We start from the raw sequence: 23,703 nt of genomic DNA, 5'->3' as shown, positions 1-23,703 counted from the left end.
TAGCCTTGAAATGCATGTAAATCTGTGTTTTGGGAAGCAGGGTACATCCTGATTCTAAAAATAGACTATTTCTGAACTGCATAAAAAGGCATAAGTTTGCATTTGAAACTTGTTCTTCCGATTTCAACATTTGACCTGATCACACTGGTACCTCAAACCAATGTGAGCAAATAAACATCTTGCTTCAAGACCTGCTTGAAAACATCTTCAATAATGCTGTACACCTGTGATCTGTAGATTAGACCCTAAATCTAATCTGTTCGCCGGCTGTTCTGAGGTTTGGACCCAAGCTTTCCAGTACTACCGCTCTGCCTGCTACCCAGCAGCCCTGGTCAGTGTGATAGGCCAGGGGGTGGATCCATCCACAGCAACCCTGATCCATAGTAAGAGGTCAGGAGTACCATCCCAGGTAGACCAGCAACGAGATACCCTAGCAGCGTCATTTACCCAGAAGAAACCCGGTACTGGATGCCGGTAAGGAGTCCAGTGGTGGCAGCTCGTGTAAGCCCCTCCTACCGCGGCAAGAGGACGCATTTGGGATAACGAAAGGTAACAGTGGCAAAGTAAGCCCAGCCGGCTCCCAGCAACAGACAGGGTGGCATAGGTGGTCCATCCTGTCACAAATATGTGATATTAGTGGATCAGTAAAGGTTTTTGCAATAAATGAAGTTTAGCATGCACAAGTAACTTGCATTTACCCCATGTAAAATCTTGTATAATATAAAATGTATGGCATGTTACCCCACAATGGGGGTAGGTTACTAAATGATTTAACCAGTTTTGGTCAGATTATCCCGTGCCCATAAATGGGTTGCAAAACGACTTATCGGCTTGTGATTACGGCCATCTTTGAAAACACGGAGTGAACAAATCACTCAAACTGAGCAGCTGGTTCTCGTCCAGTTTGGCTATCCATCTGTTCCAAATTAAATAAAAATGTAATATGCTGCTCAAGCTGAACAGAATCAGCTCATAGGTGGGGTAGCTTTAATAAAGCATTTCCTACTGTGAAATAAAATGTATGAGATCAATAAACCACATGGTTCTGCAGAATGTGTGGTAAATTAAAACTTTAAAAGCACAATTCCCTTTAGCACTTAAGAGAACTCACTCCATGGCTTCAAGCTTCTCTTTCTTTTTTTCCTCTTTTAGGCGCAGCTTTTCAGCTTTATCCCGATCTTCCTTCTCTTTTTTCTCCCTCTTCTCTTTTGCTCTCTGTTCTCTTTCTTCATCTCTCTTTTTCTTGGCTTCTACTTTCGCTCGCTCCCTGGCAACCTTTACCTCCTCTTTAACCCGGTCCCGTTCTTCTTTCTCAGCCAGCAGTTTACGCGTCTTACCTTCATGTTCTTTGTCCTATGTGAATAGAACATATACAAAAGTATGAGTAAAAACTTATGCTGCAGCTAGACAAAGGTTTTTCATCACTGGTTGTCAAGTACAATAGGTTATGTTTTGAGGACTTCCTTAATCAAACACAGGTGAATTACTCTTTGGCTGGGTCCCACCTATTACCACAGACCATAGCGCTAGGCAGTTTTCTCTCTACACACTGACTGAGAGAATTAGGGTTGCGTCAGACTGCTGTTTGACTAGTCATTTTGGTTTATTCAGACAATTACACCAAGGACTAAGCCACACCATCACAGAGCTATATTGGTTCAATATTTATGTTATAGTCAGAATCAGTTGTGCAGAAATTCTTAAATTTGGTGACTTTATAAAATATTTCAATGCATTAAACTAGTGTTTCTCAACATTCTAGCTACCATGGACCACCATTAGCAACTTTCAAAAGCTAAGGGCTACGTAAAAAGTGACCATAATTTTAGGCTAAACAAAAGAAAAAAAAATCATAGCAAAGTATAGTTGAAATTAAAATGTTGGAAGATGCAGGATGTTTTAAGGTGGTAATCAATAAAAATCTACAGTTCATGTGATGAGCAGAAAACAAGGGACTACATTTTAAATAGATATTACATAGTATATTGGCAACCATTAGTTTATATAAAATCACCACCTCTTGTTCATTTAGGACATTGTGTATGGTAGAATCATGTAAACCGGAAAATTAAATACACCCAAGGGGTAAATGTAACAAACCTAAAAAGAAGAAGTGTAGGTGTTGTTCATAACAACCAATCATTCTCTAGACTGTACTAACAGATAAATGATAGCTAGAATCTGATTGGTAACTATTAGCAACATCTCCACTTTTAAGTTAAATGTCATTGGCGGCACCAAGTAAAAATAGTTTGTGCAGATGAAAATGTGTAATGAAAGTTAGGTCACACATTTGCCCAGTGCACCTGGACTGTCTGAAGTTGGCCTTGGCCTCCCCCACACACCTGCGGTCTCCCCAGACTTATAAGAAAACACAAAGGAGTTTCACTTAACATTCACGTGTTTGGAACACACACTTATTTACAAAGTTTGATACATTTACCCCTTGGTTTCGAGTAAACAGTTATCTTGGCAAAAGAAAATAAATTTAAAAAGCTTCAGTCCACAGAAAAAGCCTGAGCGTTCTAGTAAAGACAAAACTGTTTGCACCCTGGTGAATATGGAAACCGCTCCTGTGTAATACTTGTCAGATAGTCCATTCACCTCTGTTCACAGCAGCAAAAGTGCATGACACCACTCCCAGTACCAATACAGTGAAGAGAAGGTTGGAGTCTTTCAGAGACGAAAGCCGCTGAAAATCCAGGCGTGAAAACAAACGGCACCCCAACTCCAAAGGCTGGCCTTCGTTGCCACAACGGTGCAAACCCAAATCTAGAATGGTAAAACCCTGCAGATGTTGTCTTGGTGCCACCAAAAAAAACAACTGACAATCAAGGAAAAGGAAATAATAGCAGACCAGATAGCGCAGGAAGGATCTGCTCCACTTGGAATCCCAAAAAGGATGAGTTTTGTTCCAAGGCCTGAAACAACTGCGGAAGAAATTATGGAGCAGACGAATACTCGCAGAGCCAATCTCCTACTTGAACATGCAGGAAGCCTTGTGGAAAAAATAAACTCCTGGGAGGATAACAGGAGAATGTACATGAACCCCTTGGTCTATAACTTTCCGCACCCTGGCATCTGTGGTGGCCGAAACCACCTATCCCTTAAAGGAAAGATACAAGTTCCCATCACTGCACTTTGGAGGGCAAAAATGCAATAATCGTTGACTGCCTGTCCGCCGACCTAGCCGCAAGACATCAAGTAGATGGAAATGACCAGAACCCAGCCATTCAGGGAACAACAACAGGAAGGAAGTACTCTTGGCTCCTGTTCCTGAACGATGATGGTGTTATGCTGAAGATCAACAAAACACCTGCAGAAAAAAAAGAAAGTGTTTCAATAGCCCATTTAAGACTTTACAGTGGCTGCCAGGACTTGAGTCCAACAAGCAGACAGCAAAAACAATATCTGTGTCCCAATTGTCTCACAACCAGGGTCACCTATTGAAAAATAAATAGTGGCTCAATGAATGTGTTCCACCAAGGCAACAGGTCAGAATTTAGCCAGATGGATAAACTCAGAAACAGCTGAACATACGAATACTCCACAACAGTAGTAACTTATGCCGACAGTAAGGCGGGGAGCAAGAAGGAACCCGCCGCCACATAGTATGAACCCAAGGATGTCCTCAACCTAACAGACTACCGTTTATAACAGTGAATGCGACCCTAGCCAACCTTAGCACCTAACCCAAACATGGCACCACAGCAACCACCAGTGGGGGCGCTTTCAAGTGCGTCAGAACCTCAAATGGGAAATATGAAAAAAAAGAGGACTGATGCAGACGGGATCTCTGACTTATGAAGCAGTGCTGCCCCAGTCCCACTAAATAGAACATGAAATTGGTAGGAACAAGGAAACTAGAATTATTTGCCCATCTGGTAAAGGGAGAGTGCCAAGTAGGCTCAAGGACTATACCTGACGCACAGTCTGTATTAAATCTTCCACCCCTTAAGACAAAAATAAGGAACTTTATCCACCATAAAAGCTCTCCTGGAAAAAAGTCAGAAACTGACCCAGTTCACTGCAGAGGCGCTGCAACTCGCCTGTGCTTACGAGATGCAGTATGCGCAGCTGAATGGAACCTCCTCCATAAAGAGGAGGAAACGGAAAACCAAACCTCATATCCAAGTAGCAAGACTACCTACCCTGGTTGGTTGCAGAAACTACAGCCCAAGGTCCAGCCAGAACCAAGAGCATAAATCTCCCCATGCACCGCAGAGGTATTTGGAGAATAGCTGTCCCCTAATATAGACCGTAACAATTCTGCAAACTATGCCACAGCCTTGGTCAGTGACCGAGCCCAGGTAGTTCCCTCCAATCGGGCAGAAGCCCCCCCCCCCCCCCCCCCCAATACTTAGCAATTTAGAGTAACAGTGGCACAGGTGAACTTCTTGACAGAAATTACCCCAGCCTTAACCCTTAAGGTTTACCCCGTTTCCAGAGTGCAATAACCAGACAGGGCAACACATACAGAACCAACACTGACTAAAACAAGCAACACAATCAAAGCACAAAAAGTAAGCCTGCAATACTGTGAAAGAGTACCAACAGCGTAGTAGCAATTTTCCATTAAACATGCATGTATACATCTTGTTTTTAATTTTTTGCGCAGCCATGAAAGGTGCGAGATAAAACTGGCGATTTGACAGTTTACCGCACAGTGTTAAAAAAAGAATTGAATGGCTTTTAACGCTCCTCTCTTCCTGTACTTTCACTGGATCTACTCGTCCGTGATGGTAGTTTTCGCTAACAAAACGGTGCATCAAAAATAGATTTGAATAAGGGCTAAAGTTAACGTGCTCCAGAATGAGTGAAAAACACAATAAAATCACTTACCAGTGTTGAATTTTTTTATTTTTTTTTAAAAAAATTAATACTGAGAATTGAGTGTTAGCCCTGCTGAAAATTGACTGAAACGGGGGTGGGGTGGGGCTTCAATAATCCCCGATGGACCCCCCAAATTAGTATTGCCGATAGCCAGAAAAAAAATCCTGAATGAAATAAAAATTTAAACTCCACACTTCCTACACACTGGGCACTTTAACTAAACAGACTTAGCAGGAAGAGGAGTATTGAGGGGGAGGAGTTTGGGCTGACTACCAACTTTCTTAATGTACCATACGCCTATCTCACCTACACTATACCCCAATTGGATACATGAGAAAAACCACAATAGGGAATATTTAAGGAAACTGGAGCCGTAACTAGTACTAAACCATAGAAAAGAGGATTTATGTACTTACGTTAAATCCGTTTCTCTGATTCCGTCTGGGGGACACTGCTTACCATGGGTTGTGGAGTGGAGCTTGGGAGTTGGCACCTAACTAGTTAACTTTAGTACTGCCGACAGACCCCTCCCCTCTACAATCCCCCTGCCCCCTCTTGTTCAGTTAATTAAAAAGCCCAAGGAAAAGGCCAGTCAAACAAGAGCACACAGAAGAAAAGAAGGGAGGGATCGCAGTGTCCCCCAGACGGAATCAGAGAAACGGATAACGAAAGTACATAAATCCTCTTTTCTCTTTCATCCAGTCTGGGGGACACTGCTTACCATGGGGATGTTCTAAAGCAGCCCCCTAAGGCTGGGACTACTCTGAAAGCCCCGCTCGTAAAGCACTACGAGCGAAATTTGCATCCGCAGAGGCAAATACATTAAACTGGTAAAATTTGGTAAAGGTGTGGACAGAGGACCAGGTGGCAGCCCTGCAAAGTTGATCTGCAGAAGCCCCATTTCTCACTGCCCATGATGCCCCTACTGATCTGGTGGAATGGGCCATAAGTCTCTCTGGCACCGGACAGATAGCCTTTATGTAAGCTTGTCTAATGGTAGCCGTAATCCATCTTGCAATGGACTGTTTTGAGGCTGGCCAGCCTCTCTTATTGGCATCATACAGAACAAACAAGGAATCAGTACGCCTCACTTGAGAAGTTCTCTTAACATAAATGCGGAGAGCCCTAACCAAGTCTAACTTTTTCATAGACTCAGAGTCCGAAATGGAAGAGGGAGAAAAGACCGGAACTACAATTTCCTGGTTCATGTGGAAAGCCTAAACTACCTTAGGAACTAAGGAAGGGAGGGTTCTTAACACGGCTCTGTCTTCGTGGAAAACTAGGTATGGTTACCTGCAAGACAGAGCACCTAATTCTGAAACCCTACGCGCAGATGCAATAGCCAGAAGAAAGAGGACCTTCCAGGTCAACCACAAGTAATGGCTCAAAGGGAGGCCCTTTAGGCATGTCCAGCACCAGGTTAAGATCCCACGGTGCTGTAGACGCTACATAGGGAGGCTGAATATGTAAGACTCCCTGAAGGAAAGTCCTAATGTTTGGCAAGTCCGCTAATTTCAGATGAATAAAGACTGAAAGTGCCGAAACCTGAACCTTTAGGGAACCTAAGCGAAGCCCAGCTTCCAGGCCATTTTGAAGAAAAGCCAATAAACGAGGGAGACGAAATGAGGACGTGTGACATGACCTATTTTCACACCATCCGATATACTCTTTCCAAATTCGGTGATAGATACGAGCAGAGACTGGCTTTCTGGCTCGCATCAGTGTTCACCACGCTGGAGGAAAACCATCTAGCCCTCCAGAGGCTGGCTTCAGCAGCCATGCCGTTAAACTGAGCTGAGGTAAATTCTGGTAACGGAAGGGACCCTGCATAAGAAGGTCGTCTCGGGATGGAAGACGAACCCCCGGTCCTTCTGCCATTGAGAGTATGTCCGCGTACAAGACTCGGCGCGGCCATGAGGGAGCAATTAGGATTACTGGCAGACCTCCCTGTTTTACTCTTTTGAGCACCCGAGGGAGCATGGGAATCGGAGGGAACAGGTATCCCAACCTGAAGTCCCATGATATCGACATTACATCCACTGCCACCGCTAAGGGGTCTCTTGCCCTTGCGCAAAACCTGTAAACCTTTCTGTTGTGTCTGGAGGCCATGAGATCTATATCCGGAAGACCCCACTTCTGAGCCAGAGACTGGAACACTTCCGGAGTGACCACTCCCCTGGCATCATCTGATGTCGACTTAGGAAGTCGGCCTACCAATTTTTTATTCCTGGAATGAATACTGCCGATATTACAGGAACATATTGTTCATTTTCATTGCAGCTGCACTCTTGGTTCCTCCCTGTCTGTTGACATATGCCACCGCCGTGGCATTGTCGGACTGAACCCTGACAGGGTGGCCCTGGAGGAGGGCCTGGCTTCCCCTGAGGACCAAAAGAATAGCCTTCAGTTCCAGCACATTTATCGATAGGATCGATTCCTGAACCGACCAAATGCCCTGGAGCCGGAGGTGTAGGATTACCGCCCCCAAACCCTTCAGGCTGGCGTCTGTCGTGGCTATGATCCATGACCATGGAGCGAAGGACCTGCCCACCGACATGTGATCCTGAATCAGCCACCACTGGAGTGATTCTCTCGTCCTCAGGGATAGAGAGATCCTCTGAAGCTCTAAGCGTAGGTGGGATCCTGACCATTTCTTCAACAGATCCCACTGAAAACATCGAGAATGAGCTCGACCAAAGGGAATGGTCTCGAAGGAGGCCACCATCTTTCCCAGCAGCCGCATGCACAAGTGGATTGAGGGGCTGGGAGAAGACAAGACCTGGGCTGTTAAGCTTTGGATTGAACCAATCTTTTCGACAGGCAGGAACACTTTTTGCTGGCTGGTGTCCATGATGAGGCCTAGGAAAACCATGCGTTGGCACGGGACCATCTGGGATTTCTTTAAATTGATCAGCCATCCGTGGTCCTCGAGAACCGCCAAGGTGAGGGACAAGTTATGACGTAAGCAATTCTCTGAGGAGGACTTGATGAGCAGGTCGTCCAGATAAGGTACGACCTGAACTCCCAGAAGGTGAAGGCGCGCTGACATCACTGACATTACCTTCGTAAAAACCCTCAGCGATGTTGAGAGGCCGAAGGGGAGGGCCCGAAACGGATAGTGGGAGGATCCCACTGTGAATCTGAGGAGGGACTGATGGTCCCTCCAAATAGGAACGTGGAGGTATGCGTCTTATGTCTATGGACGCCATAAACTGACCTTTCTCCAGTTCGTTTATCACCGACCTCAGGGATTCCATCCGAAATCTGTCCACCCTTAAGTGTACATTGAGGCCCTTTAGGTTTAAGATGGGTCGGAAGGAGCCGTCCGGCTTCTTGACAAGGAACAGGTTTGAATAAAACCCCTGTCCCTTTTGGTAGTCTGGGACCCTGCAGATAACTCTTTGCGAAAGAAGAGAAGCGACAGAATCCTGTATTGCTTGTCTTCTTGTTGGATCTCGGGGTAGTGGGGTTACAAAGCACCGCTATGGTACGGGGCCCAGCAGGTCTATCCTGTACCCCCTTGATATAATGCCCCGAATCCAAGAGTCTTGGGAGGACGATGCCCACTGTTCCTGAAACAAGGACAGACGACCCCCCACTGGCGCCTCCTCCAGGAGAACAGAGTGGTCGTCAGGACGCAGGTTTTTCCCGGTTCTTGGAGGCCTGGCGCTTAGGTGAAAACGTGGATCTCCCCCTAGAAGAGGAGCCTTGAGCATTAGGCTGTCTACTTCTGAAGAGCTGTCCTCTAGGCAAGGAGGTCCCCCGAAAGGTCTGACGAAAGGAGCTGACCCAAGGGTTCCGGCTCCTGCCAGGGAATACCAGCAAGGAAGTGCTTTTGTCCCCCGTTGCCTGAGAGATGAAGGTATGTAATTCCGGACCGAACAAACCTGCTGCTGAAAAAAGGAATGGTTTCAACGGACTTTCCAGGATTTCAGCCAAAGCGTCCTTCTAGCTGAAATAGATGCAGCCTGAATAGAAGAGGAGACAGCCGCTGTGTTCTGGGCCGCCTCATAAAGGTACCCTGATGCCTCCTTCAAATGTAAAGCCAGGGGGAACAAATCGAAATCCTGTAAGGCCTCGGCCAGCTGGTCTGCCCATGCTTTCATTTCTCTAGCAACCGAAACTGAAGCAAATGTGGGTCTAAAAGAAGAACCCGCGAATATAGATTTCAGCTGGGATTCAACTTTGCGGTCATTGGCATCCTGAAGGGACGCTGAACCAGGAGCTGGAAGTAAGGTGTGTTTGCCAATCTGGCTATAGGAATAGCCACCTTGGGAATACTCTCCCAGCGAACCACATCTTCCTCCTGCAAAGGATATAGGGGAGAGAACCGTTTTTCAGGTTGTTTCCATGCTCCTTCTGCAATATCCGGGAGAGGGAGAGGGAGATGCACGGAGAGAACAGAGTGAACACCAAGTAACCAACTAATCTTGTCATAAAAGTTGTACTTGTAAATTTTTAAACACAATATATATATATATATATATATATATATATATATATATATATATATATATATATATATATATATATATATATATATATATATATATATACACACACACACACACACATATGCACACATATACACACAAGTAGGGAGACTTTAATGTAAACCCTTACTAGGCCAGTTTGTACACAGCAAGCAGATAATGTGTTTAAATAAATCAGATACTTAGTACCAGAGTGGTGTGTATAGGCCACATTCAACACCCAAAATCTTCCTCAAACTGTGTTAGATATATTCATGGTGGAATCACACAATTTCATGCAGTCAGCCAGTCAGTTAAAGGTTGATGAAAAACAAGTGAAAGAGGTATTCATAAAATAAAAAAGTAGTAGATATAATTTTAGTTGTATTATATAAAAAACAAAAAAAGTGCTTTGAAAATGGTATAATTCCTTGCAGCTCCTAAATTACAATTTTGTTTTTCGATGAATATTCTAAACATTTTTTTTTAACCTCCTAGATAGCCACATGAGTTTCAACATTAAATATTTTGTACCTGCTCACCACTGGAATAAATTTAGTGCTATAGCTTTAAAAAATTTAATACTTCATTCCAATATACACATTGAACAGTTTACAGAGCAAGTAAATCCAGTATTTCACATCAATATATTATGAATATAGTTTGACTAAACTGGATAATATCCATGAAATACATGGGATTTTTTATAGTTGGCTAAATATGCCCACATCTCTCTTTCACTTCCTTGCAGCACTTTTTGACCAAATGTTAGCAGGACATAGTCCAAAAGAAGTGGGAGCAAAGTTGAGGTGGTAATAGTTTACAACAGAACATAGGTAGAACGTCAGATAAACACTTAGCACCATGGTTCATATGGGGTTTAATGGTCCCTTAATCAAGGGGAAGCAGTTAAAATTATTTTCACAGAAAAAAAAAAAAATTAAAATGCAATTTTTTTTTTACATTTAAAAGATCCATTACTACCTAAATTAGTGATCATCACCGCTTTACAATAGCAGCAGAATGGAAAGCACTGCTTGTGGAACACATACTCTATATAAAGATACCCTATACTAGAAGGAGCCAAGGTATTCAGTGTAACTACAAATTCCCAAATGTGTTTAAACATCCCACTACTAAGGTACGTTGGCTTGTAGTATTATAAGGCCATATCAACTGTTTATCCAGAAAGAGCAATGCAGTACATTTCCAGATAACCACCAAAGCACACCTGAAGTACAACTGCAATAAATTACAGAATGATCTAAACATGTTTATATTAAAATACTATTATCATTTTCCATTAAATATGATAATATACTATCCAGTTTAAATGTACTAGTTATAGGGTAGTTAGATCATAAAATTAACGGCCATTAAAACATAATAGCAACACCACAGAGTCCTCAATTCAGTCATATTTCTTATTTTATTCCAATGACTAACTAAAGTTTGGAGTTGTCCACCGATCGTAACTTATTTTATTGCAGGTTTTTTTTTTGTAGCAATGATAGCACTAAACTAACCACCATTACCTGTGGACTAGGATCGAGATGCCTAAATAGGAAGTTCTTAAGCCTAATCCGAACAAACAAATCTTAGTGTTCGAGATTTTTAATGGGTTTAATGAAGACAAAATATGAAGTGGATTTTTTTGGGCAAACCTAATGAGGTGGCCTTTATGATTTTATTGTAAAAACATGAAAGTGATCGTGTAATATTTTGTAGGGGGTATATTCTCAAAAGTGTGGTATTTTTCCTTTTTCAGGAAATTGAGAAATAGTTCCTATCCTGTTATGTTTATGTCATATTCAACAAAGAATTTCAATATATAGAGGTCATGTACATGTGTGCCGGGACCCAGCAGACTCCTCTCTCCTGCAGCTGTCACTGACGTCGATATTCAGTGACAGCTGCGGGAGAGAGGAGTCTGCTGGGTCCCGGCGCAGCGCGGATTTGTTAAGTTTATGTGCTCTTTGTTTTTTCCTATGGCTGGCTCGCGGCAGAGGAGTGAGAGGGAGCATGACAGGGGGATGGACGCAGCGTGAGAGGGGCAGACGGGGGGGGGGGGGAATGGACGCAGCGTGAGAGGGGCAGACGGGGGGGGGGGGGAATGGACGCAGCGTGAGAGGGGCAGACGGGGGGGGGGGGAATGGACGCAGCGTGAGAGGGGCAGACGGGGGGGGGGGGAATGGACGCAGCGTGAGAGGGGCAGACGGGGGCGGGGGGGAATGGACGCAGCGTGAGAGGGGCAGACGGGGGCGGGGGGGAATGGACGCAGAGGGGGCAGAGTGCCTGAGGGGAATGGACGCAGAGGGGGCAGAGTGCCTGAGGGGAATGGACGCAGAGGGGGCAGAGTGCCTGAGGGCAGAGGGGGCAGAGTGCCTGAGGGCAGAGGGGGCAGAGTGCCTGAGGGCAGAGGGGGCAGAGTGCCTGAGGGCAGAGTGCCTGAGGGCAGAGGGGGCAGAGTGCCTGAGGGCAGAGGGGGCAGAGTGCCTGAGGGCAGAGGGGGCAGAGTGCCTGAGGGCAGAGGGGGCAGAGTGCCTGAGGGCAGAGGGGGCAGAGTGCCTGAGGGCAGAGGGGGCAGAGGGCAGAGGGGGCAGAGTGCCTGGATGCAGAGGGGGCATTTTTGCATACAACTAAATAAGTATTTCTGTCCTGACCTAAATACTTATTACATTTTTTTGACCCAACTACTTCTAAAACAGGACTGCTCAATAATTATTTTGGAGGGGTGCCTTGAAAAAATTTGGAGACTCTAAGGGTGCCGCAAACTGCAAAAATTTGGGTAACCACTGGATTAAACAATGAATTGTATTTTATCTTCCTGGTTTATGCATGAACACTTTCAAATATGTGGGTTTAGCAGTCCTTAAAATTTGCTATTCTCCAAAAAGAAACCTCAGCACCTGCCATTACTATCTGCTTCTGCGCCGGCTTCTATCCCAGTTTCCAGGTTAACACATTTACTCTGTACCCTAAATTTGCTACATCCCTACTCAAAACAGTAGTTTAAAAGACCCCTACAGTCCTCTCAGAACACTAATATGACCTTACCTTTTTTGAATCTATTGAACACAAATTATACAGATCCCTAAACTTCTGCTGTCTGCCTAGTATTATAAGAAGCACTGCTAGTATTCCAGTAAAAACAAATTAAGGCTCTCTCTGCCAATTTACAGCTTTCTCCTTCACACAGACTCTTTGGTATCAGTGAGAGAATGACAAATACAAATTGTGTTGCCTACTCACCCATATAATACAAATGGAGACAAAAATAGCACAGGGTAGTTTAGCCATCTGAAAATGAGACCAGATCAGATTAACTGAAGTTTGAATCAAACAGCCAGCTACCCATGTATGCCATATGGGTCAGTATATAATAAAAAGGGATTTCTTCCTCACACAACCCTTCCCCACCCTTTCTGTTTTTCCTTTCTCTCTTTACGCTCACCCTTTACACTCCACCTTCTTTCCGCCTTTTCTACTTCCTATGTTGTTGATCGTTTGTCATCATGTTGACTTTATAGTATAAAAACGGTTACAAAACCCCTTAATAAAATATATTTAATAAAAAAAAAAAGGTATGATCGGCAACGCCAGTATAAACAAACAGCTTTTGCATGTCCAACCCCACCCAAGTGATCTAGCAACAAGGTCCACCTATAAGCAAAGGGAGACAAGCAAAGCATTTATAAAGATCATCCTAGCTACCCAACACTACCCATTTTGTGATTATTACCCTCACGTATACAATCACAGCTCATAAAAGACCTCTTCCTTGCCTGTTCGAGTAGTTTTCTCTAGAAATAAGACTTCTCTCAGTGTTGTGTCATATGTTTCAATGTAAAACTAAGTGTGGAAAATCACGCTTGCTATTAAAATGTATAATGCAGCCTTTTAGGTAAATAATGCATAAGAGGAGGGTCCCTTTCCTCTAAAAAGCAGAAGAAATTTGATTCCCAGATGCATTGTGAAATATGTAGTAGAAAAAAGGACAATATTTAATATAGCCTATGCAAACATAAAATAACCACATCTGTATGGTCCGGAACACAAATAAACCAATGGTAGTACCAATCAATACATATATAGTGCAAATAGAGCAATAAACAAAGTTGTAAGAAAAATTGTCCAGGACGTTCAGCATTTTTAAATATTGTCCTTTTCTACTACATATTTCACATTGCGCCTGGGAATCACATTTTATATGTTCCAATACAGACAATAAAAAAAAAAATATGCTCTCAATTTTTAAATTTGGTTTGAGAGTCATCAGAATTTTTTGTACTGCCAAGTGCAGAAGACCTTATTTATCTAAAAGCAGTTTATTACCTTAATGAGGGAAACTAATTAAGGATATTGACATACCTATGAGCCTTTGGAAAATTCCCAATCAGCAAAAAATTGAATGATATAGAAAGTGGTAAATAAGCAAAGATGAAACACAAGTGATAAGTTTTTGCGTGCATAGAGGAAATGTGTTAAGCTGGGTACACACTACACTGTTTTCATCCAATCAGCTCAAACAGCCGACATACGACCGCTCGTTCAAAAGTCGGGTCAGTGTGTGCAGTGACACGATGGTCGAAAGTCTGCCCAAATGGACGATTATCGCCTCATTTGGTTGGTCGTACCACTTAATATTTTCGTTACAATCTCGTTTCCGCTGTGTAGTGTGTATAAACTTCCGACCAATCCACAACAGTGAGTAGGAAATTACAGTCATTGCTCACGACAACATGGCTGTAAAAAGTCGCTAAAGGGATGTCCGCTCTTCCCTTTATCGTCCTAAACAAGGCTAGTGTGTATGCAGTCCATGGACCGAGCAATCGGAACATCGATCGCATGTAAAAATCGCTCGGCATAAAAAGTTGTCGAAATTTCTGTAGTGTGTACCCAGCTTTAGATTATGTCCTGTACTTTTTCGCTTCATATGACTGATCTTGCAGATAATGAGGTGATAATCAACTTACATTTACCCTTTTCTTTTCTGTAGGCTGCTTGTTTACAGTAACCTGAAAAAGAAAAATAATCTTACAATGTATATAAAGAAAACAAAAATATATATTTTTGCTATATACTGTTGGTAGTAACTATTCTAACAAAACTTAAGTTTCCTGGCCATCCAAGCAAAACTGTCTTCCTAGCACCTCTTGCAAACACTATTTAAGTTTACAGTAGTACATTGGTATAGCAGGAAATATTTAAATCTGCTTATGGCAGATAGTAGGGCTATCACAGCATGAACTGATAAAAAGATTCAGACTACTTTATTCAAATGTCCAACAAATCTTAAAATAGCACCATTCAGGATCAATCAGCATTTCCTAGTGCCATGGTTGATCTACGGCAGGCCTGTCCAACCTGTGGCCCTCCAGGTGTTATGAAACTACAAGCCCCAGCATGCTTTGCCAGTAGACAACCTGTTGATAGCTGGAAGGGCATGCTGGGACTTGTAGTTTCACAACATCTGGAGGGCCGCAGGTTGGACAGGCCTGATCTACGGCTTTATTTGAACGTAACTAAAGTTTAATTGCGCAGTTTTATTCTTCAACACTAGGGACATGCTGACGAACAGGAGATGAAATGGGCAAGACTAAAGTCTGTAGCCAATCCAAGATGTAATGCTTGCAGTAATACAGAATACTTCAGCTCATTTTAAAGCAGAAGGAATCCAAGCCAACATGTAGGTCCCCTTGTGCCCAACATTACCCTGTAGCCTAGACTATGAGAGATGTAGCTCAACGGGGGAAAAGGGGCACTACTGATTTTCTCTCGTCATTGTTTAATACCACCCTGCCGAGCACATTTGGCGTTCATATTAATCTACATGAGGCAAATAGTTTCCTGGTTCTAATTGCCTGTGACAGGCCTGGCCAACCAATGGCTCTCCAGGTGTTGGGAAACTACAAATCCCAGCATGCCCCGACAGCCATCATCTGGCTATCTACTGGCAAAGCATGCTGGGGCATGTAGTTTCATCACATCTGGAGAGCCACAGGTGGGCCAGGCCTGGCCTATGGTAAAGGGCAATGGTGTACAAGAGGGTCAGAATAAAATATTGGCGTCAAACCATATTACTACGATACCTGTTGGCTTTTTACTGTTCTGCTGGCATATTACAGAGCAAAGACCACATTAACAATTGAAAAGACATCCTTGATACCTTACAAAACCACAAGATAGAGTAGGACTGTCCCTAGAGGTTATACAATAACATGTTTTGAATGTAGTTTCTAATCCTCTTATTTTTATTACAGTATAAAATGTACATTTATACAAACCTATTCATACACTTATTTTTACATAGAACCCCACTCATTTTTGGATAGAAATACCCTTTAAAATCTGAGCATTATCAACTTGCAGGAATGTTATGTATTACTAATAATGGCTTATTAATAGACATTGCTGTTACTGCTATCAGGAGGTTCAGGAGTACACTGTGCTCACAATACCCATTAGAGAGGGCACTGCACATCATACGTGGATACCCACACATTATGTGAAACATTAATAAAGTGTACTCTTATATTGTGAAAGATGAAGAACAAAAAGTATTTATGTACATACAGGATTTCACTTGGTGGAACTTTGTTATCATGAGGTTATAGAGGGCCCGCTGGAGAACGGACACAATTTTAAATTATTTGAATCAGAAGCTCTTCCCTCTCTAAACCCATCCTCCAAAGGCCAGTTTTTGCTCGTTTGGTTCCTTCAGTCCTCCCCTATAGGGTGGGGGGTAAAACACAAACAAAGCAAGAAAAATAACTCAAAACTGAACACAGAGCGTAAAAATAGGTGGTTCCCCAAATGAAATCAAAAAAAGTTATTTAATGGTAAGTAGAGAAAAGGGGATTTATGTACCTTACTATCTAGGAGACATTTCTAAATGCCAAAGCTGAATTTAGTGGAGGGTGCGACAAGAGACAGCTGTAAAGAAACCAAAGAAAAAAATAAAAAAATTTCAAACTCTAGCTTCTTAGGATATAAATACATTGATCTTGAAGAATTTTGTACAGACAAAGCCAGGTTGCCACCACACAGCTAAACTTAAGTGAGTTCAGTAGCATATCAAACAGAAAACGCTCATCGATCCGGTAAAGTCAACTGTAATGCTCTCAGGTACTGGCTTCCTTGCAGACACGTAGGTCTGTCAAATTACAGCCTTAATCCATCTGGCTACAGATTGTTTTGTGACTGGCCGGTCACTCTTCTGTACATCATAGAACGAGATGGCTATTGGTCTAATGCAAGGATGGCATACATTGTACTCTTGTACTAGAGCAGGGATAACTATCTTGGTTCAGAATATAATATTGACACCTTGTGCTGGGACAAAGGCTTATTACAAAGGACAGCTGTCATTGTGAAAATCCAGGAATAGTAAACGGGAACATAAAGAAGCCAATTCAGACACCCTTCTTGTTAAAGCAATAGCTAGTAAGCATTCCAAGTAAGGAATTTGCAATCAACATATTTCTAAAGGCTTGAATTGTGAGAGGACCAAACTTAAATTCCACTGAGTTACCATTGGAACATAGCGAGGTTGAACATGTAGATCCCCCTACAGAGAAGTCTAAACCTCAGAAATAATAGCCAACTTCTTTTGAAAGACAGTTTTGCAAAGTTAAAGGAATTAGTGTGCACTCTTTCACTCACACCAGGCTATGCAAGTTTTCCACACTGTGGAAAATGGCTTTCCAGCCTTGATTATAATCTGAATGACCTCAGATAGACCATCAGCACAAAGGGCAATGGCCTCAACAGTCACGCCATTAAAGCCAGCTGAGATAAGCCTTGGTGGTAGAAGGGGCCATGACTTAGCAAGTCTTTTCTTGGAGGAAGTCTGCACTGTGGTTCTGCCAACATGCTTGAAGTTTTAACATACTATCATTTTCTCAGCTAGTATGCTGCTACAATGATTACTGAAGAAACTCCTCTTGACCATCTTGAATACACAAGACAACAGGGCTTTCAGGGGAAAGATACACACTATGGGACCACCATGGCATCCACTAAGATCCTTAAATCTTGCACAGTAGCCATCCACCTTGTGGTTTATCCGAGTAGCCATAATATAAACGGGATATCACCTTCCCACAATGTGGCTGAAGACTTGCTTGTGAAGAGACCATTCCCTAGGATGAATGGCAACGCTGCTCAGGAAGTCTGCTACCCAATTGTCCACCAGGATGAAAACGGCAAAGAATGCAGGGACATAACATGCCACCTAGCACATAAACTTGGCAATCTCAATCACTAAGGGGTTCTAGGACATTGACCAGCTGGCTTGAATTTTGCTATGGAAAATCCAAGAATGGAAGCATGCAATAGAGGAGCTACCAAATGTTTCAATGTTAACAGAGCTTTCATGTATTTTTTTTTCCCCTGAACGGCTAGGATTTTCTCCACTGGGTGAAAAAAAAAAAAAACACAGGATACCTGGTGTCAAAGAAGACACAGAAATAGGCTTTGGGTTGAGACAAGATTGAATATGCAATAGTTTATCGCCCAGTCAATGGATTTGTGTGTCTACCATTATCCACAAATAGATCAGCAGAAAAGATGCAGTCTTTATCAAAAAGTCATCCAGATATGGTACAATAGATAATCGTTTTTACGTTAAAAAGGCTGCCATAACAGCCACAATGTTGGCAAATAGCTTTGGTGCTGTAGCCAGACTGAAGGGCTTTGAACTGAAAATGTCAGTTCGCCACTGCAAAACCTGAGAAGGCTGTGATGTCCCTTCCAAACTGGGAGGTGGAGGTATGCATCTTTTATGTACAAGGAGAAAAAAAAAATTGTTATTGATGACAGATTTTGAAGACTTTATCTTGAATAAGTCTACCTGGAGATGAACAATTAGGTATTCGATTCAAGATGCACAAAAAAAATAATTCTGGTTGTTTATTGGAGAAAGCTTTTTAAGGGGGAGGAACTTCTGCTTCAAATTGTAAACCAAAAGTTCACCTACTCCACCAAGCCTTCTATAAACCCATGGTAGCAGTGTCCACCCAAAATAGGAAGAGGGGGAAAAAAAAAAAAAAAAAAAAAGTTATGTAGTATTTAGGAGGCATCAAGGCACATGTGAAGTCTGCAAAAATGATCAAGTTGTAGCCAATGTTAGCAGCACAAAGCTGGGATGCGTGCGAATTATGGTGTCAAATGTTATTTTAGTAAACAAATAGTTTTCTGAAACTGCGCAAACAAAGTTCATGCAGCCAATGTTCAACTTCCAGTAAACAAATTATAAAAAAAGAAACTGTATGCCACACATGTTTAGGTAGTGCAATTAGGGTAATCCCAACTTATGATACTGGCAAATACCTCTAATTTCACATATTCAAATAATGTAATACATACTTGATGGAAGAAGGAATAAAAAAAGGGAAGGCAGTGAAGGAAAACTTCTACTAAACTATAGCAAACAGTGACAACCAGTTTCAATGCATTTCTGAAAGGAATATGTTTTTTAAAAATGAATTATGGCATTAAGAATAAGAGCATTTAAATAGTATCTCTAAAATATATTTAATAAAAAAAAATACTAATATATGCAGACAATGTCTCCTCTGTGCATGTATTAACTAATGGAAGAGGCAAAAAGGATACTTTGTTATTGTGCAAAATAAATTCTGTACCAGAACCAATTTACAACATATCAATTTACTAGGTACCAGTGACATCACTGAGTAATTGCCTAATATTCCATAAAGCATTACTTGTATTCATGAGGCAATGGTTCCTAGTGAACAGATAGCTGGTTTTTGAGGGGAACTAATAATGAAGCCTGTGTGCACTATAAGGGACCAACCAACTTTAGTTGTTTTATTTGATCCTGAACAACTTGTCTCTGTAAAGTATAGCAACAATATTAACCCCCATAAAAAAAAATAAAAAAAATAATAATAGTCTGAGTACTGTTTCCTAATACTGTCTGTTAAAATACCAATAAGGTGGCATCACATGTAAACTCACTTTATGAATGTGTGTTGGAGATATAGAAATGTCTGCATCCTTTAACAGAGTACAGGTCTTAACTTCAGGGGAACTGGCTGAAACTGGAGAGCTGGTGGAGGATGAAGAGGCAGATTCTTCCTCTGCAGATAGATCTAGGTCTTCTGTGATCTCTTTCAGTGGAGAAGTCAATGAAGCAGAATTACCAAGTGTAGCTACTGAAATGGCAAGTGCAGAATGAGGCAATTCCTTCTTCACATCAGTGATTTTTGGTTCAGATACACTGTAACTATGAGTAACACTATTTGCCTGTTTCAAAAAGCCAGGTTCTGTAGGGACTTTTTCAGTTTGTGTTGATGACCAAGACCCAAGGGGGTCACTGCCTGGAAGAACAGTTCCATTAGGTGAGAGGATCTGGGCCGGTCTATTTAATGGGGTCTGATTTGAATCTTCAGTCAAGTCTATTACGAGATCTGGAGACACATGGCAAGATTTGGGTGTTTTTTTTATGTAATGGTCTAGTGGTCCTCTCCCATTTATGGCTTTTGGAAGAGGATGAATGTCCCCAGTTTCCATTTGACAACCATTTTCCATATCCTCCAGGGATAAATCACATGAAGACAAATTAAGGGGAGAGACTTTGTGGCCCATGTTTGGTTTCTTCCCTTCTGAGATTCCTTCTTCCTCCTTGGGAACAGGATTCAGGCGCTTGAAAGGTAAGCGAGCTGAAACAATAAATATGAAAAAGACTAAAATCTTAATTTCGAGAAAAGTTTTGCATCTAAACGTAGTGTATCCTAACACTAAAAATTATTCAAATTAATCCATATGATACCCACTTTACCCAACAACAATCACACAATTATTAAAAAACAAAACACTCCACAATCTGGGCATATTACCTTGTACCATCTTCTTTGATGTTTTTCTAGATGAGAGTTTCACAACTGCAAAGACAATGACACTATATTAAAATCCAATTGTTAAACCAGTGATGAGGTGTGCATGTAAAATGCATTGCTTACATTATAAATATATATATATATTTATATATGACATAACATTTCTTATAAGAATATTTATTTTGCAACATATAATTTGCAGTTTGTCCTAATAAGAGTTGCTAGAGATCCTCACCATTTATCCTAAATTAAATGTGTCAGGTTTTTGTAATATTGGTCCAATCAGTACTTCCCTAGCACAAAATTTGGCAGGGAGGGAGCACATGAAGTATACGGATATCAACACATGATTAAAGTAGTTTACAGGCTTTATGTTTTTGTCTTGCAAAACTGCAATTGACAAGTACAGCACTTTCAAGTGCAGTTTAACAGTTTCACACTTCACATCTGTTTATTTACACTGTTGATTTGCAACCAATCTTACAACATTAACATGACTCAAGTTGAAGTTATACAACTCCTCATACACAGACTTTTACGCCAAAATTTAGCAAAGTTCTGGTACATCATTACATGTATTGTGGTATACTTGTACTGCATAAAAAAGGGTTCAATTATACCTATTCTGTCCACCAAAAGAAACAAAAAACATATGCACTGTTTAACTTTTTGCATTTTTTTTAAAGCGTTCTATTTTGATGTAGGGATACCAGCATTACATATGGCCTAGGAGATAGGAATATGATTTTCATTAGTATAAAAATAAACAAAAGTTCTAATATTTAAATAATCTCTTATTTGGTAAAATGGCAGGGGAGGCCACAATCCATCCATAAATGGATTATTGTACTACCCCCTCCTGCAACATAGATGCACGAAAACAAACAGGCAGCAGCATTAAACACCTAGCTTTAAGTAACACAGATAATGCTCATACTTGCTATATACATAGGGGAAGATTAAATTGTAGAGCGTCCACCCAAAAAGCAAACCCTATCTCAAGAAGCTGAGCTCTTCCTGACAATTTTGAAACGTGCAGATCAGGTACCACAAGGTTTTTAAGCCTCAAGGTTTGGCATTGTAGACCTTACTGCCTTTATAAAGAAAATATAGGAAAATCGACTATTTAACTAGAGTGTTTTTGATACTCCAAGAAATGCTAATCAGAAAGTGTGATGTCACATAGAACAGCTGAAATAAAAGTGGTGTATAGTACTTCCCCCTTGTGGAGATTCACTTACTAGCTCAATTCTTAGGGAACTTATTCAAGATCTTCTAAATAGATGTGTCACCAATGGTTACCTTCTCCTTCCTCATTACTTTACCTTATAGATGATGTACGTGGGAATACAAATAAAAGCAAATCTATTGCAACATTGATTAAAAATCCAAATGTTAATATAAAAACACATAGTAAAAAAATATAAGTCAGCATAAATGTGCGTGCAAATCTTCCAACACATCATAGTGTACAAAGAGACTGTATAGTCCCTAGAGTATTGTAGTCACCAGGCATTCATTCCAGAAGATGTAAATATTGGTCAGATTGCTGCCTAAGTAAAAACGGCATTGGTACAGAGCTAATTGTCTTGTGAATCTGACTATTCGGCATTTTGAACCCCCCAAAAAGTATATTGCCTGCAGTTAAACAAAGATCTTCAATCTTTAACTGCAAGCAAAATGCAGGGGCTCAAAATGGGCAATAGTCAACCCTAAAAAGCATGGCCTATATTTCTAGGGTTTGCATTTAATTGCAACACTACACAGGTCTTTAAATTGCTAACTTGCCTATCAGACTCTTTCCCATTTTACAACTGCAATCGTTTTATCTCTAATAGTTAATCAGTTCTCAGATAACTGGAATTGCAAAAATAGGAGAGGAAAAATGCAGAGCCCGACTATTGACATGTAAACTGAAGTCACACTAGTAATCATAGCCGTTTGGCTAAAGACTGCCACAATAGTCCCAGCAACTAGCAGGTCTAAGGACAACACAAACTGGCGGCCATTGGTCTGTTCCCAAAACAAGATAGCACAAGGAGAACTTTTTGCGAGAGACTGTTGCGGAAGGTAAACGGAAGTTCTGGAACTTGTGTACCGCGTACTTGGGCTGCGAAAGGAGGAGCGGCAGATATACTATCGTTTGGCAATGCCCGCAACACAGCGTGCCGATCCCGTACACAATTCTAGGCTCACCTGCCAAGCTCTGCGCCCCTCTCCCCCCAATTTCGGGATCTGCAGATCCTCCCTTGCCAGGCATTTTGATCCTTTGACGTCTGTATATCTGTCTGCTCTGTTTCTCCTGCCTCCTCTCCTAACGCTTCCCCCTTCCGGCCCGGTTCTCCCCGCGCGCTTGGACTTGGCGGGAAGTTTTCAGCCACCGGCAGTCCTTCAGCGCTGCATAGGCGGCTAGCGGTCACATGGCTGTCGGCGATTGCACAGATCCAATCAACAGAGCTCCCAGCCTAACACGCGTTGTGATTGGTGGCAACTTGATACTTGCCCATTGGTTGTTTAATATGGGCGGAAATCTTTGCTCTGACCGTAGAGTAGTACGTTGTGAAGGGCTTTTTGGTACCTACAGTTCCGATGTATCCTTTAACCTCAAGAAGGCAGCTATTGTGGTATGTGGCTGTTTATAGGTAGCACCATAAGACAGGTGGATGTTGCACCACATATAACTATAATAGAAGATGTTTCGTTCTTTGTTGCCAAACCTTGCAAATACGTGTTTGTTTTGATGACGATATGAGGATGTACTCACAGCTACCATTTTTTTACTGACACATTAGCATGTATCCACAACTAAAAGTAGTTTCAGTATATTATATAATTGTCTCTTATGGAGTGTGAGTTAGGGTTTATAGCCCTACACAATCTCATAATAATTAGTGTAGATTTGGGAAATAACAAAGTAGTGTGTTATCATGTAAAACTTATGGGGTGTACCTGATATCCAGTGTACATCTCTTCATACAATCTAATCTATCAATGCCAAGGGAAAGTGTGTAGATAGAGGGAATGATTGGAAGATTGGTCTTTACATTAAAATGTAATCTTTATTTAGTAATTGATTTATAAGTGTTTTTGATGTGGCCCTTTATAGCTATGGGATACTAAACTATACAAAAGGGTTTGAGAGTATGCCAGTACAATATAGTACAGTAGTTAGTAATAAAACATATTCAGGGAACTATGAATCCCCATCTGACAAAGTATGGAACAGTAATAAGCCTGGTCTGGGCACAATCCTAAAGGAACTACAGATAGTCTACAGTAGTTCAAGTGTATTGTGTAAGAATATTATGATGATACAGTAGAAGGTGCTGCAGTGGTATGTCACTAATGTAACCACCCAATCTGTGTAAATTATTGATGGGCTGTAGACCTGAGGGTCCTTCGTTGTTTTTGACTCGTAGGTCCTTTTTTCTGCTTTGTGCCCCATCGAACCTTCCCATATGTCCAGCTCTTGTTAAATAAGAGAGTGGGGAGGCTGAGGGAAAATTATTGGTCTTTGTGTTTGCATCAGAAAA

At 41.7% G+C, this 23,703-nt stretch overlaps 1 protein-coding gene across 1 annotated transcript in view; it reads right to left on the bottom strand.

Moving 5' to 3' along the window:
• The window catches only part of CHAF1A (chromatin assembly factor 1 subunit A), a 128,326-nt gene extending 105,878 nt beyond the window's left edge, over nucleotides 1-22,448 (bottom strand). The window contains exons 1-6 of the mRNA XM_075201178.1: nucleotides 22,367-22,448; nucleotides 20,171-20,215; nucleotides 19,290-19,993; nucleotides 14,282-14,323; nucleotides 12,558-12,605; nucleotides 1,112-1,353 (exon numbers count right to left, since the gene is read on the bottom strand). Of these exons, the coding sequence (XP_075057279.1) occupies nucleotides 1,112-1,353; nucleotides 12,558-12,605; nucleotides 14,282-14,323; nucleotides 19,290-19,993; nucleotides 20,171-20,215; nucleotides 22,367-22,430 (1,145 nt within the window). The 5' untranslated portion in view covers nucleotides 22,431-22,448. The remainder of the gene's footprint in view (nucleotides 1-1,111; nucleotides 1,354-12,557; nucleotides 12,606-14,281; nucleotides 14,324-19,289; nucleotides 19,994-20,170; nucleotides 20,216-22,366) is intronic.
• Nucleotides 22,449-23,703: the final 1,255 nt, after the last annotated feature.

Source organism: Mixophyes fleayi, chromosome 1 (assembly GCF_038048845.1).
Source record: "Mixophyes fleayi isolate aMixFle1 chromosome 1, aMixFle1.hap1, whole genome shotgun sequence".
NCBI lineage: Eukaryota > Metazoa > Chordata > Amphibia > Anura > Limnodynastidae > Mixophyes > Mixophyes fleayi.
Note: the sequence above shows the minus strand (reverse complement) of the source record. Positions and strands in the feature narration are given on the sequence as shown.